Source organism: Frankliniella occidentalis, unplaced genomic scaffold (assembly GCF_000697945.3).
Source record: "Frankliniella occidentalis isolate FOCC.00 unplaced genomic scaffold, Focc_3.1 Scaffold379, whole genome shotgun sequence".
In the NCBI taxonomy this organism is placed as follows: Eukaryota; Metazoa; Arthropoda; class Insecta; order Thysanoptera; family Thripidae; genus Frankliniella; species Frankliniella occidentalis.
The window spans coordinates 80,639-96,016 of record NW_026267502.1 but is presented as its reverse complement, the minus strand read 5'-3'; the positions used below and the strand labels follow the sequence as shown (position 1 = coordinate 96,016).

At 43.6% G+C, this 15,378-nt stretch overlaps 1 protein-coding gene across 1 annotated transcript in view; it reads right to left on the bottom strand.

Annotated features, from left to right (window-relative positions):
* The window catches only part of LOC113214844 (endothelial lipase), a 19,428-nt gene extending 5,783 nt beyond the window's left edge, over positions 1-13,645 (bottom strand). Inside the window, exons 1-7 of the mRNA XM_052274340.1 lie at positions 13,486-13,645; positions 10,568-10,628; positions 9,279-9,433; positions 9,068-9,195; positions 7,213-7,330; positions 4,635-4,823; positions 2,618-2,777 (exon numbers count right to left, since the gene is read on the bottom strand). Of these exons, the coding sequence (XP_052130300.1) occupies positions 2,618-2,777; positions 4,635-4,823; positions 7,213-7,330; positions 9,068-9,195; positions 9,279-9,433; positions 10,568-10,628; positions 13,486-13,570 (896 nt within the window). The 5' untranslated portion in view covers positions 13,571-13,645. The remainder of the gene's footprint in view (positions 1-2,617; positions 2,778-4,634; positions 4,824-7,212; positions 7,331-9,067; positions 9,196-9,278; positions 9,434-10,567; positions 10,629-13,485) is intronic.
* Between the last annotated feature and the right edge of the window lie 1,733 nt (positions 13,646-15,378).

The following is a 15,378-nucleotide window of genomic DNA, read 5'->3' as shown; positions in this document are numbered from 1 at the left end:
GACTGGGAGGGGCTGTGGTGGTGGCTCGTGCTCATTGTTCATTCGCTATCTTCGCCAGCGCGGGGGCCGAGCCGTGCGGTCAATCTTCACCTGCAGATAGTGCAGGTATAAAAGGCACGACGCGATGCCGCCCGCGAGCAGTATCCACGATGACGAACTTTAAAGCGGCCCTGAGCGTGAGTTAATACTGTCACCACTCAATTTTTATGCACAAGGACATCGTAAAATGTCAGAGGAAGTACCCCCCCCCCAAAAAAAAAAAAAAAAACATTCTGAATGAGGATCTACCCTTAGATTTGCCGTATATTTCACTGTTTCGGACCTAGAGGTGGATATATTGAAAACAATGGCAAAAAAAGTCAAGTTTTAAGACTGTCTGACAAGGAATAAAATCTAAAAACTTCACTGGTTCATTTTTCTTCATTCATAAGTAAAGCATAAGGGTGGGGTGTAGTCACGGTGTTGCTCCGTTACAGTCTTTTGTTTTGTCTATTGTTTTACATAAAATGATGGCCAGGTCCTGTAAGTTCCTCCTGCGGACGTTCCTTGCGGGATGTGTTAATCACCTCCCACTCAGAACGTACTTGTGGTAGGAGCTTATCTTAAGATCGCAAGACAGAAGTCCGAGGTTTAACTCTCCATACGGTGAGGTATTCCCTAATTGTATCAATGCTCACTTACTTAAATGAAATTACCGAAAGGTGGCAGGAAGGCGACAAGGAACAAGGGAAAACGGCGGAAAAGTGGTTGAAAAAAACTTTTTCTTTTTTTAAAGAGCATCGGGTGTATAGGAAAATTCCTATACATGTGTAGGGATAATGCTACACACACACAGTATATATCCTACCGAGGTGTATAGGAAAATTCCTATACTTGCATGGTAAGAATACTAACGCGTATGGTACAATTACCACAAGCCTGTATGGGAAAATTCCTATCCATGTATATGTGAATTGCTGCAGATACATTTATAGGAAATCTACCATAGAAATTTTTTACAGTGTCTGCTCAGGGTCTTAAAAATGTTGCATTCTGTAGTACTATAGGACGTCCTGGCTGGGACGTCCCACATCCCAACTGGGTTGTACCAGGGATGTGTTCGGGACTATGTTTTGTTGACTGGGTATAGGGCCGCAAGCCCCCTTCGGAAGCCTTACTTTACTCAAGCATGCAAGCTGATTATTCACACTATTTATTTTATTATGTTCTTCAGTAAATCAGGAGACTGAAATGGTCGGGCCGAAGCCGAAGGCCCGACCACCGCCGCCGGCAGGCCAAGCAGGCCCGGCCCCTGCCGAACTGAGTTGCCGGCGGAGCGAAGCGGAGCTGGCAACTCCGTTTGGCGGAAGGGCGGGCCTGCTTGTTTTATCTGTGGATATGATGTTCCACTAGTGGAGCTCTACAATTATCTCCGCGTCCCATTTCACCGGCAATTGTTCCCTACCTGCCCCATATAGTATGACGGTTGTGTACTGGAGTAGTGGTTTGATTTACAAACTTTACGACAAGAATCTTAAAAATCAAGGACCTGAGGAAATAATTGAAAAAGTACTAACCGACCTCCAAAATAAACTATGTCATCGCATCCTAACACAACCTATAACTTCTTTACTACATCACAATTCGGATTCACTAACAAGAAGTGTACAGAGTACGCAGCTCTTACTGCAATGGCACTAATTAAAGATCAACTTGATTAAGTCAGACTTGCTACTAGGCTATTAATGCATAGATCTCTGTAAGGCCTTTGATATCGTTGATCATTCCATCCTCCAAAAAAATTGGATCAAACTGGTTTATGAGGACCAAGTCATAGCTGGCTCAACTCATACCTATCAAACAGATACCAATATGTCTCTGTCGACAGGGAGTCCAGCCCTGTAAAGCTTATTACAGTAGGTGTACCTCAGAGATCGGTACTGGGGCCTCTCCTCTTCATTATATTCATAAAAGATATAGCTCTACTAAAATTACACGGTAAACTGATGTAGATGATATACTTTTAATATATGAGGATAGTACTGAACTCAACATAATAAAGAAACTAAATGAAGGCCTCATTATATCAAAACTTTACGCATAGTGTGGACATTTACGGCGCATTTACGTCGAAAAATCCCCTCTAGTGCCCAAACGGTGCGAGATATAGCCAAACGGACGAAATTTTAGACTAAGGGATGCTCCTTTCACGAGCTACTCCTTCAAAGGGCATAAGATAAAATATTTTGTCGAAATTTTTGACCTTTCCTGTTTTCTTTGATACCCCCTTCCAGCCCCTTAGGGGTGGTTGGCAGGATTTGCCGTATGCGTTTCGTTTTCTGGGGGTGAACCTTGAGATCCCCTTAAAGTTTGAAGTCTCAAGCACATCTACTCAAAGCGGAACAGACAGACACACAGACAGTCATTAACACAGACAGTCATTAACACAGACAGTCATTAACACAGACAGTCATTAACACAGAAAGTCATTAACACAGACAGTCAAACACACAGACAGACACATTTTTTTTTATCATCACTGGAGTTAAAGGCATCGCAAATCGCTCAGCCAATAAATCCTTGTTCTCTGGATCCCACTTCGGCCCCATTAAAATTTCGAGCTAGCTACGATCCTTACCTGTAGCTAAGGTGCTCGCCCATAGTAGCAAGAGTATCGCTGATTTGGCAGCGGTCGTGCAAAGCTGCCCATTCATTCTCACATCGCCAAGCTTGAAATGCATGAGGGCTGTTGATCGATTCAACAAATAAGAGGACTGCGCGTTCATGCGAACACGACCCTGAAAAAAAATGCCAAATATACTGAATTCTTGCTTTTGTAATGTACACCACACTAACAGTCTGCGACTGAAATACTTTGAAATTTGTTTGTAAGCACTACTAAAACAATGATTAGTACAATGTACGTCATTTCGACGCGTCCTAACAACAATGTTCTATCTACGGAGCGTCGTTTTCAAAATGCCCTATTTACAAAGGGTCGTTTTCACAATGTCCTATCTGCTATGATTTTCTTAAGCAGATAGAACATTGTGAAAACGACGCTTTGTAGATAGAACATTTTGAAAACGACGCTCCGTAGATAGAACATTGTTGCTAGGACGCGTCGATTTGCATTTATTTTACTGCAAACATGGAATCATCACCCCTGGGAAAGATTTTTGGTAATTGTTTATAAAAGTGCCTTATCAGCTTTCGAGTCACTCATACGTATACCTTTGGAAAGGGATTTTGAGTACAATACGGAACTATTTTAATATATTGATCTCTAATTCGACGGCTCCTTGCACAAGCATACGTTCTGTACGGTACGCGTCTAGACCATACAATCTACACGGTACGTCTCTGAAACATACTATTCGTTTTCGGCGGTTTTCGCTAGCATGTTTTCGGCAGCCGTTTGAGAATGGAAGAGAGTTATTAAACATTCATTTCTCGGTATCAGGTGAAAGTTCAATCCTCCCTCTTTGTATTCCGCCCATAAAAACGAAAAAATTTTGCATGCAAATCTAGTAAATTGGCTATCAAAAACATTCTTGCAAAAAAAGCTAAAAACGAAAAGTATGTTTTAGACACGTAAGGGAGCGTGGGGTCCCATGAGCCTGGGGGTCCCATGAGCCTGGCCCGATATCTCAGCATTAGTAAATCAGAGTCACTGATCAAAACTGCTGTTAAGTTGTCGGTCAGGTGGTTGTTCGAAACCGAGCCTGGGCTTACCACTATGAGCGATTCAACAGGCGTGAGTGGTGGTCAAACTTTTTAATAGCGATTTTCAGGCAAAAGTAACTTTTGACTTTTCACTTTGACCTTTTGTTTCATACTTTAAACGTCCTCTATCAGTCACTGTAATGGTATCAATCCGTTCTGTGGTCTTTCGGCTGTATTATAGAACTATATTTCCGGGCGAAGTCTCCTCTCATTCACTTAATTTTAACATTTATTCTGAAAAGTGTACCCTGGGGTCCCATGGGCTAAGTGATCCTTAGGGTCCCGTATGCCCCATCGTATGCCTCAAAAAATCTTTTTTTTTCTTTTTCCTTCATATATTGTGTGCTTGTTTAGTAAAATGCCTCTTAACAGCATTACCAGAATCAAATTTCGATTCCGAAGAATTTTTCACTTTGAACTTGCTCTAAGGTTAATACAAACATAAATAATATTTTCTACGGCTGTTTCTCTTGCGACAAAGCTATTATACCAGATCAGGCGCATAAATAGAGGCTATATTTATCATTCCCTTTGATTCGAATGTGAATAGCTCTACTGTATTGCCTAATATTGGCAAAGGCTCATGTTTCCCCAAGGCAGGCTCACTGGACCCCAGGCCTGGGGTTCCATGAGCTTTTGCAGAGCTTTGCTAAAATCTCTTCTATTTTAATATTAAGGGTGTTACGAACTCGATATGAGTATTTTTAGAAAGAACAAAGACCAATCTAACATCTTACGTCGAGAAATAGACAATATCGTTCAAAATAAGCAGTCAGGGTCAATTTGAAAAAATGTTCGCCATGGGACCCCAGGCTCCCTTATCGTACAGAAGGAATGTTTTAGACGCGTATCGAATAGAACGTATGCTTTTACAGGGAGCCATCAGTTTTGTCTGCTTCTTATATAGTACGTACTAATATACTAGGTACCTATAAACTCGTTCTCGCAGCCAGGCTGTTTCTTGCCGCCATTCGGATAAAAGTCGATGTGGCCGACGGCAGACTGTTCGCCCAGTGTGCCAGCGTTTGTGTGCACCACGTCTACTAGGTCTGCGTCGTCAACAGACAGGCGACCTTGTTTCTTCGTCATGTCAATAAATGGTCGGGATGGGTCCAAACCTGCACACACATTTTAATCGTAGAGAGTTTTAGCTGATAGTTCAAGCAATAGCTCTGAAAATCTTTCGCAGAAATTAGCAGATCCAATGAAGTCTAAAGTCAAATCTGAGGTGATACGTGACAGATTTGAATATCTTTTGGAGACCTTAACCCTTAGAGGTGCATATGAACTACTTTTATATCGTGATTCTACGAACATTTCATTAATAATTCCTGTTTTCTGGTCAAAATCGTGATCGAGAGGCGTTTACCTATCCAAAACTGCCTGGGGACCCGGTTTCCATACACAAGTGTAGAAGTTATAGGGTTTCTACCTAGCTGCTGCTGTTGTCATAACGCCTGTACCGCGTAGGCAACCAAGATAGTGATTAGAACGCTCAAAATTTTGTTTATTATAGGGATCATCCATAAAGTACGTCCACTGGTTTTCGCCCCCAAATCCCCCCCACCCCCCTGTCTACCGCTGTCCGTTTTCGAAGACCCGCCCCCTACCACTTTCGGACGTTCATTCTCATCTAGGCTCCGCCAAATTCACAATATCAGCTTCTTTATGTTGTGCAAAGAATATATTTTTGTAGGGGGAATTGGTCTACTGGTACAATGAGAGAAAACAATATGAAGAAAATTGAGAAAACAGCACAATTTTCGCCTAATTTCTAAGTTTTTCTTAAGTTATAATCGGACGTCCAGACTACCTATTAATGTCAATCAAGAATCGATCTTGAAAGCAGAATGCAAATTTAAGGATAGGTGTGTGTCCCAATCCCAATTTTCTCTAATATTTAGCTGGCATTTGTTCATATCTGTATGTAATTGCTATCTGAAAATTCGTCGGACTAGCGGCACAGAGGAGAAGATGGGGGGGGGGGGGCAGAGCGGCCGGCATCCCTGGCCTAGTATTGTTGGGCAGTGAAGGGGTCTGACTGGCGCAGCATTGTTAGGCAGGGTGAGGAGGGGCCTGAAGCGACGCGACTCTTAACCATTCGCCCAGCGAGAAATTGTTCACTGGTCTTCTCTCCTGTCCTCCTTCTTTATCGAGAGTAAACACCTAAAGTTTTATATATTCTTTATGTTTAAAGTAAGGGTATTTGAAGGTACCGTCTGCTAAATAAGTCTCTACATATGCCGCTGGTCAAATCTTTTTGGATCTGTCACACAAAGCAGCCAGAGTAACGAAAACGGTGACGGCAAGGTGCGATGGCGTCACTTGACATCTGTTTCGCAAGCATCATAGATTAATGAAAACGGAAGCAAATCATAAATCTGGCCAGGCTATTTTATTCTACGGTTCTCGAACTATAAGCACACACCTTTGATTGAGTTGGAAACGTTCGAACAGACCTAGGTGACGCATCCGTGAAGGGCACTGTTTACGTCTAAGGCGATGTCTTGCGTCTCGCCATCTTTCAGAAGTTGTAGCGTGCCTTGGTTTTGGCGATACTATCGAACGAGGGTATCAAATCGATCACAAGACCTTCCCCTTCACGTACGCACAAGAGTTATAGTGAGACCAGCCTAACGTCCGTCTTTTCACAGCACGGGCAGCATAGGAGTTTGCAGGCGAGAGGGGGTGAGGAAAAGACGGACCTTAGGCTGGTCAAGCTATAGATGTCAAGGTGCAGTGGTTTACGCGCAAGAGGGGCGCAAACATTATGACATCAGGTGACGCCATGGCACCACTGGCAAAACAAAGGTGTAAATTAACACTTTTCCAGAAGCGTGAAAGTGAAAAGACGTTTACGGTTTAGTTTTTTCCAGATATTTTCTGATGAAGCAAACCAAGGTTTGTAGAACTTATATTTCGTATTCAGCTCAAAATTCCGCTTTGATCAAGCCTACATGTGATAGGGTTGGGTGCAAATCTCAAATGAAAAAAAAAAGTAGATTCCTGAGGGTCAGTTACTTCTTTCACCGTTCTTCAGACACAGATCACATGTAGGCTCGTTCGCAGCGGAATTTTGAGCTGATTGCGAAAATATTAGTCCTACAAACTTTGTTTTGCTTCAGCAGTAAATATTTCGAAAATACTAAAACGTTTTCGGCTTAGAACTTGAATGCCTTTTAAAGGTTTGAAATCACACCTTTGTGTTACTAGGGAGGGTTAACCGTAGTTTTCTCTCTCGCAGTATTTTAACTCAAAAATTATAAAATTCATACTTTTAGAAAGGTAGATGTTGTGTATGTATGAACGTTGGCATCACTCCCCAAAGCTCGCCGTAAGATGTGTGGCCCATAAAAGGTTTTGGTTTCGAGAGAAAATATGGTTAAGCGAGAGAATCACTCGTCTCATTTCGTGTATCGCACCGATTATAGTCCGCATCTTTATTTTTTCGACCGATGTACGACAGTCGTAAGTATTCTGTGCTGGTGGGAGGGCCTAATTACTTGCCTGTGATGCGAGCCACACGGCCGCTGCTGATGAACTCGCCCGTGACGCCCGCTATGTGCGCAGACTCGCTCATCCCGATGATATGCACGTGCTCCACGTTCAATAAGCCGGTTCCCACCTTCACGCGAGCAATAAAAGAAACACAGCTTATTCCTGGCCAGGATTTTTCCTCGCTAACTTCATCCCGGTGTGGTACCGTTACTCGTCAAACTAACAAAGCAGGGTCAAAAATAAAGCATTCCGGTAAAGCTGGAATGCAGAAGAATGCGGGGAACTCGGAACTCGGAACTCAGAACTCACCATGTTAAAGCATAGCCCTTTACATTTTCTTCTACCCCGCGTTCTTCTGCATTTTAGCTTTACCGGAATGCTTTCTTTGTGACTTTTAGGGCTGAGTGCCTATTTATGACTGTCTTCTGCCCAAATATCACTTTCCACCGCTCGGTCAGATTTTCGATTCGAGAACTTGTTACGAAGATACAGCCGAGTTGAGAATCGCGATTTTTACTTTTCCATCAAAGAGTGAACATTTCGACGTATTATTCACAGTGCTCCAGTCAGAATTTCTGTGTTAGACTTAGTTAAAAAGTTATGATTTAATTTGCAAATCCATAGTGGAAAAAATGCAACCGACCATAATGGAAAATATTCCATAGTGGGAAATCAGTAATCCATAGTGGAAAACCACAAATCCACAGTGGAAAATATTCCAGATCAAGCTCCATAGTGGATTTTCACAAATCCACCCCGGAAAATTATTCCATACCAAATTCCATTGCGGAAACGAGATTCCATATGGAAAAACCAGATCCATCTGGAAATTAACAGGAATTCCATATGGAATTTAAAGCTGGGGGGTGGTTTGGGAGAAATGTGAAAAGACCACTATTGTTTCAGGTTCCTCTTTACAAAAGAAAACGAAAATGTTTTGTGTCCAAAATCGTAATCGAAATGGCAGAGTTATTCCCCCTCAAATTGACAATTTGGTGTTTTTTTGGCACTTTTGTCAGTTAGGGGAACAATAACTTTGCTGTTTCGACTCTTATAGGCCCTGAGCATAAGGCATTTACGTTTACATTAAAAATGAAAAATACAGAATGGAATATGCGAATAACTTTACAATTTCGATTTTGAGTGTCATTTTTACAAATGGTCATTTTCAAATATTCCCTCCCCCTCCCAATGTCTAAACCATGATTTTGTCGCCTCAGGCTTTGACATAGCATCTGTGAGGACTAGAAAAACATTAATAATTACTTGTCTTGAGTGTTTGTGCTGTCCCCCGCGCCGCCCTGCCCAGCCTTTTCCTTGCTGCCGGCCTGCCAACCTCGACGCACTCGCAGTGCACTCGCAGTGCACTCGCGACGCACTCGCCCCGCACTCGGGACGCACTCGATGCCGCACTCGAATTGCACTCGAATTGCACTCGCGCTGCACTCGCACCGCACTCGTTTCATTTTTAAAGGGGAGGGGAGCGGCGGGTGGTAGGGGAGCCTCCCCGCCCGCCCCCACGACCGCTCTCTGCATCCGCTTTTGTTCTTCTTAGTTCCGCTCCGCGCTCTAGAGGGATGCCCTATCGCTGAGCCACTGCGGGCCTGCCGCGCGTACCGCGTACCCCTACGTCATAGGTAAATGACGAATTTACCTCAACTTGATGGTGACATTGATGGTTTTCGGCAAAGTCTCGCCGCCAAGCTTCAGAGAGGTACTCGTAAATGAAATCAACTACAGTTTTGCAGTATGGTTCGGGTCCGACGTGCCCAGGGAGTTTCGTACTCAACATGCCCGTTTACTTTAAGAGGTTCATTCAATGAGCGTGGAACTACAGCGAAAACTTCTGAGCAAAGTGTCTTACCATAAAATCTAGTAGCTCAGCACTTCGCTTTCCCACTCCGTTTATGTTTCCAAAGCCGAAGTAGCTCAGGTCACTCCAGTCTACTATAATGACGTTAAGATCCGTTCCTCCATTGTTGTCAATGTAAGCTGCAAAATAAGTAGGCCTACATTATTTGTTCCAATCAAAACTGTGTAGGAAGATTACATAAAAATAACTTTGTTGTACTTACCATTTTTCAGTTGCTGTATCAAAGGGTTAGTAACACGACTGTTCCAACCAGGAATAATTACCTTTGAAGGGTATTCCGGCTTAAATCCTGAAGCTAATATATCCTCCGTCTGAAAATCCTTTGATATCTGATAGCCATCAGGTTGAGAGGTGTTCCTACATTTAAAAGGTTTGAAAAATAAAATCGTTCGTGTAACAGCAGACTGGCATCAATATTATTTTTACCAAACGGCACTCCAAACGCAGCGCAGGTCAGAATAAGTTCTAGCTTGCAGCCTGGACTGACAACAACATCTAAAGACGGTTTGAAACAACCGTGGTGTATAGGATCCACGATCTCTACTGCTAAGTTATTGCCAATGTTGGTGTAGTTCCAACAGACCTAGGTCCGTGCACTGCAAAATTCTTGCAAAGAATGTTGAAGCATGGTAAAGAAAATTTGCGTTGCAAACTATTTTCTTCGTAAATTGCGAAGAAACGGTTTGCAAGGTTACGAAGTAATTCTTTGCGGCGTTACGATCATTTTCCTTCGGAAGGTGCGAAGAATCAGTTTGCAATGATGTGAAGGATTTAGCTCTCTATGCAAAGCATTTTACATCACTTCAAGAATAGTTCTCCGCTCGCTTTAAACAGTGCATGGAGTAAACCTGCTTCGGAGTACGCGACCCACTTTTCCCCCCTGCCTCCCATGACCGCTTGGTCGTCCAGTTCCTGTTCGACTGCAATGTCAGATCTTGTGTTTGTAAGCCGTTACCATCATAGGGATCCCTTATGGGCCGAATAGATACAAACCTTTGACAATCCGAGCCCCTCCCCCCCCTCATTACTTCAATAGGGTACTCCGCTAGAGCGCGGAGCGGGACTTAAAAGAACAAGAACGGAAGGCGGAAAGGCGGCTGCGCGCTGCTGGGCTGGGCGGGGAGGGGGAGCGCGTTAGCTATAGTCAGACCAGCCTAAGGTCCGTCTTTTCTTCACCCCCTCTCGCCTGCAAACTCCTATGCTGCCCGTGCTGTGAAAAGACCGACCTTAGGCTGGTCTCACCATAGCCGCTCGCCGCTCGGTTAGTGGCCATTACGCTCGGCTGACGCTCGTGTGGCGGCTGGCTAGCGCGCTCCCCCTCTCCGCCCAGCAATCCGCAGCCGCCTTTCCGCTTTCCGTTCTTGTTCTTCTGAGTTCCGCTCAACGCTTTAGCGGAGTACCCTATTCGACGTAAATCAACTATTTCTGACTGGTTGACAGGAATTTGAAGTCCTCTCGAGTCCTCCTCAGACTGGTATGATATGTACTCACTTATTAAAGAAATAAAAGCGAACGTGGTCCTTCCGAAAAGTATCAATCCATGAATCCGCTTCTGTAATGAAGTAAATATCTGTCCGTCAGTAGACACCTCAGCTTTAGCCCCGCCCTTTTGCGCTCGAAATAGCATTGAAGCGGGCTTATGCAACCGCTCTCGTGTCCGTCCGTCTGTCGTCAATGTAAGAGGAAGAAGATAATCTAGACGTCTACAAATTTCAGGGTATCTTATGGGTGAAAATCCTGGCAACCACTTCTAATGGGTGAAAGGAGGTAACAAAGAAATAGGGATTGGTGTAAACAGTAGAAAATGTTCAATATTTTTTCATGGTCTTGTAAGTGGTAACTCGTGAAAGTTGAGCTTTAAGGCATAAAATTTTGTCCGTTTGACCACGTCTCGCGTAACAGGCTTTGCAATATCTCACGAAACACAGTTAGCTGTGACGCGCCTGGCGCACATATAGCTAGGCCACCCGGGACAAGTGAACAGGGGTGTATACTGAAATAGGTCCTTTCGGCCCCCAACCCCAAATGAGGTATTCCAGCGGTAAGAAGAACAAGAAGAAGTTCCAATATGGCCGCCGCAGAACACAACAACCATAAACTGTTTTCTCGAAGAGGGTGCTAGCAGCCGCTCGCACTCATCTTTGATCTAACATAAGGTAGGTTATTGGGGCTCCCGAGCGCGAGCAGTCGCTCGAGAAAACAGTTGAATGTTATGTTCCGCGGCGGCCATCTTGGAACTTCTTCTTGTTCTTCTAACCGCTGGAATACCTCATTTGCGGTGCTCACTTCATTTGTGGGGGGCTTATCAGTCTAATATAAGGGAAATTTCTGATATTTGATGAAGATACTCATTAAAAGTTCTGATTTTATTTTATTAATTGTTATTTAAAAATCAACGTTTTAGTGTTAGTGGATTATCTAGTGCACCTAGACGTTAAATGTGTAGTTGTACGCCAAATATGTGGTTAAAGTACCACTTCTACAATTGTTTGATATGAAGACTTCTCTTCGATTTAATAGACCATTTGTCATTTCGACTTTATTCTCGTCAAGAAATGATCTGTGGCACCCAAACGGTACATTATAGAACAAAACGGACGAAATTTTCGTCCAGGGGACTCAACGTTGACGAGTTACCCCTAAGAAACCTGTTATATTCGATGAAAAATACATTTTGTGCGTGCGGTTTTTGATTTTTTGCTAGGTGATTAGGCGTAGGGGCCTAGCCCATTACTCCACTGACCGAAAATGCTTCATTTTTTTTTTGTCTGTATGTACGCCTGTATGCTGGATAACTCGAGAACGAAGAGCGCTGCACGGAACTAAGAAGAACAAAACAGGATGCAGGGAGCGGTGGTGGGGGCGGGCGTTCGGAGGAGCGGAGGGCGGGTGGGGAGGCTCCCCTCCACCCGCCGCTCCTCCGCGCACCCGCCTCCACCTCCGCTCTCTGTATCCGCTTTTGTTCTTCTTAGTTGCGGGCAGCGCTCCATTGAAATGCCCTATTGAGATAGCGATCTGGGAATTTCAGGGTATTTATGTATCATAAAAAGATAGATCGAGTTCGAAGATGAGCATTCTGTCTCCGCGACATGGAAAAACCTTTTTTTTTTAGTGGGGGAGGAAGTTTCTTTTGTATTTAGTTAGTTGAGGCCTTTTTCTACAACTTATTGTCTACCACAGCAATTGTTAGCTCATTTTCGTCAAAAAATACCCTTTAGCACCTAAACGGTTAGGGGTAGAGCCAAACGGAAGAAAGTTTCGTTCAAGGGATCTACTCTGACGAGTTACCCCTTAGCAGCACATAAAAAAATAACTTTGAGGCGAATTTGTGAACCTTGGATACCCCCGTTTACACCCTTAGGGGTGGTTGTCAGGATTTGCCGTAGGCGTTTCGTACTCTAGGAATAAACCTTAGTATACACTGAAAATTTCAAGTCTCTAGCACATCTTTTAGTGGAACAGACGCACACCACAGACACGAGGGCGTTTGCATAAGTCAGCTGGATAGCCTTTTCAAAGCAGTAGGGCGGGCTACAAATAATACTGAGGCTTTAGGGCAATCGATCTCGCGTCAGTCTAGCGTTTGTCAGTCTAACGAAGTCTGGCGTCTGTCTGTTCGACTAGAAGGAGGAGGAGAAGAAAACTTCAAATTTTCAGGATTTCTTAGAGGTCACTTTTGGATGAACGAAACGGCGGCGGTAGGAGGTGCGTTCTCTAGGAGTGAAACCTACGATGTCATGACAATTCCAATCCTCTGCCAAACAGATGCGACGGCCCCTGCAACAACGTCCGATCCGATCTGCAAATTGTGTCGTTATATCCCCTCCCTTCCTCTTACCTGCCAACGACAGGTGAGAGGAAGGGAGGGGGAATGACGACACAATTTGCAGATCGGATGTTGTTGCACGGGGCCGTCGGGATAAAACCAGCTCGTCCTAAGAGTGTTGGTTATGTTTTTCAAAGCAGGACCCAGGTAGAACACGTTTGTCAAAATGATTTCACAATGACCTCACTTTGACACTCATCGTCAAAATTTACTGCGGCTAGGTAGCCAGAATGAGCAAATTTTGCCGTCAAATGAGGGTCATTGACGAGTTTTTGACGATTGTGTTCTACCTGGGGAGGGCAGACTAAAAACTGCAATCGAAAGGGTACACAAGAATATCTGTCAACCTAATGCCATGATCCAAACCAGAACACTAAGTAGTAGGCTGAAGCGGGCTGAGAACCCTTGCTCGTTTAGAATAATTCAATAAATCGAGAAAAAGGGTAGGAAACAGCGAAACGAAAAGACAATGAACAGCTCACTTCCAGCCAAACACAGACAGTTTTAATGAAATTGGCAGAAGTCTGATACTTCTATAGCTTAAGGACATGTGCAACAATGACAAGTAAAAATAATAACTCACTGCCAGCGGAAGTGACCGTAGCAAAAAGGAAAGGAACAATTAGACATAGCCGAGCCATCATTGTTCGAAGTGCGGGTGCTCGCATCAACTGGCGTCACACGGCAAGCTGTCGTACTCCACAGGCACTCGGACAACCATATCAGTGCCTGCCAAGGACGTATGATAAATTTGCGATTACCCACTCACCATGCAAGGCACGTTGAGTTGATTCGCGTTCCTGCAAGTATTCCCCGAATCGGGAAGCAGCGTTAGTAAAACAATGATTCGACAAAGCTAAGAGCCAAGTTTTGCATGTCAACCTGCGTCTGTCCGAGCGAGAAATTACTTAACCAATGCAACGCAATATTTCGCGGCGTTCCACGTCATTTTATGGTCACATCACGAGTTTTAGAAAATGTTCCCTACCATGATATTCGCCTCCTTTCCGTAAGTGTCGTTAATCGCCGTCTTGTTTTCATGATTATTTTGGACATGCGTGTGAACTTCAGCTTTGGCCTTCCGCTTTTAGACTCTGCTCCATTTCAATTTAGAGGAACATAATCATAGTCTATAGAAGCTAGCAAAATGATATTCGTACAACTAATTAAAGACGCTGACGGCCAAACATGCCGAATTGTGTTCCCTCTGAATAAAATCGCTACAAGATAAAATACAGTTTTGTCAAGTCTGTTCTATGTGCTACAAGCTTTCACACAACCTGTGCCAAGAAATTGAAAAATAGTTCCCCGACTGCACGACTTCAAAAAACACCTTCAGGCGAGACAAGTGTACCCCAGGGGTACCGAACCCCACCAAGATGGATACCCAGAACCTCACCAAACAGCTGCGCGACCTCAGTGCATTTTGTCAAGACTGGGCTTGTAGGCGTTAACTCCAAATTGGACAAAATAACAGAAAAAAATCACCAACATCGAATAGTGGCACGGATCCGTATAGGAAGAGCTTTCAAGGAACAGCAAAGAACTACAAAACGTACGGTCCAGTCTAAGGGACTTAGCAGACTACGACAGACGCAACGTCATCATAAAACCGCATGGTATACCCGGTCATATGCTCTTGCAATAGCTGCCATGTTCCACTCATGTTCCACTCCCTTATCGAGAGCCTCGGCCGCATTCATGTTGAAAGACATCAAGATAGAAATATTGTCGTCCAGTTCTGAGGTTAGCGATGCAGCTGAAAAGTAAAGATAATTTACGTTTTTTGAAGTATTCCATTTTAGTGTGATTCTTTAAGAACACATTAAACATACCATCAGCATCGTAGTCCACGCTTTTTCGTTGGTCAGTATAACGCTTCATTGTTTTCAAAGAAATTTGCAGCGTCTGCGTCGAGCGGGCTATCAGGATATGGTTCTTTCAAGAGGCACCTCGCCGCCTCCACACATTCCCCTTAAGACAATTTCTGAATGTCTGGCAAGCAGAGAGGTAACGATTAACTACGAACTATCACAATAAAAGCTGCCTTGGCAAGGATAATAAAATACAAGAAATACTGATATGAAGTGCAAGTTTCATTAACAATGCCACCGTGAGAAATATTTTTGTACAATTACAACTTATTTCGTCATTTTAAATTGACAAAACGTATTGTACATGTACGATCTTTCACCAAACTCTCACCCTTGCTCGTCCAATCGATAAGGAGTGCTTGTACATTTACAATCTTTAATTATGATTGCACAATTTCTACCCTAGAAAATTATTGCCTGAGCCAAGGACAACAATATTTGGTATTAAATACAAGAAATACTGATATGAAGTGCAAGTTTCATTAACAATGCCACCGTGAGAAATATTTTTGTACAATTACAACTTATTTCGTTATTTTAAATTGACAAAACGTATTGTACATGTACGATCTCTCACCAAGCTCTCACCCTTCCCGTACAAA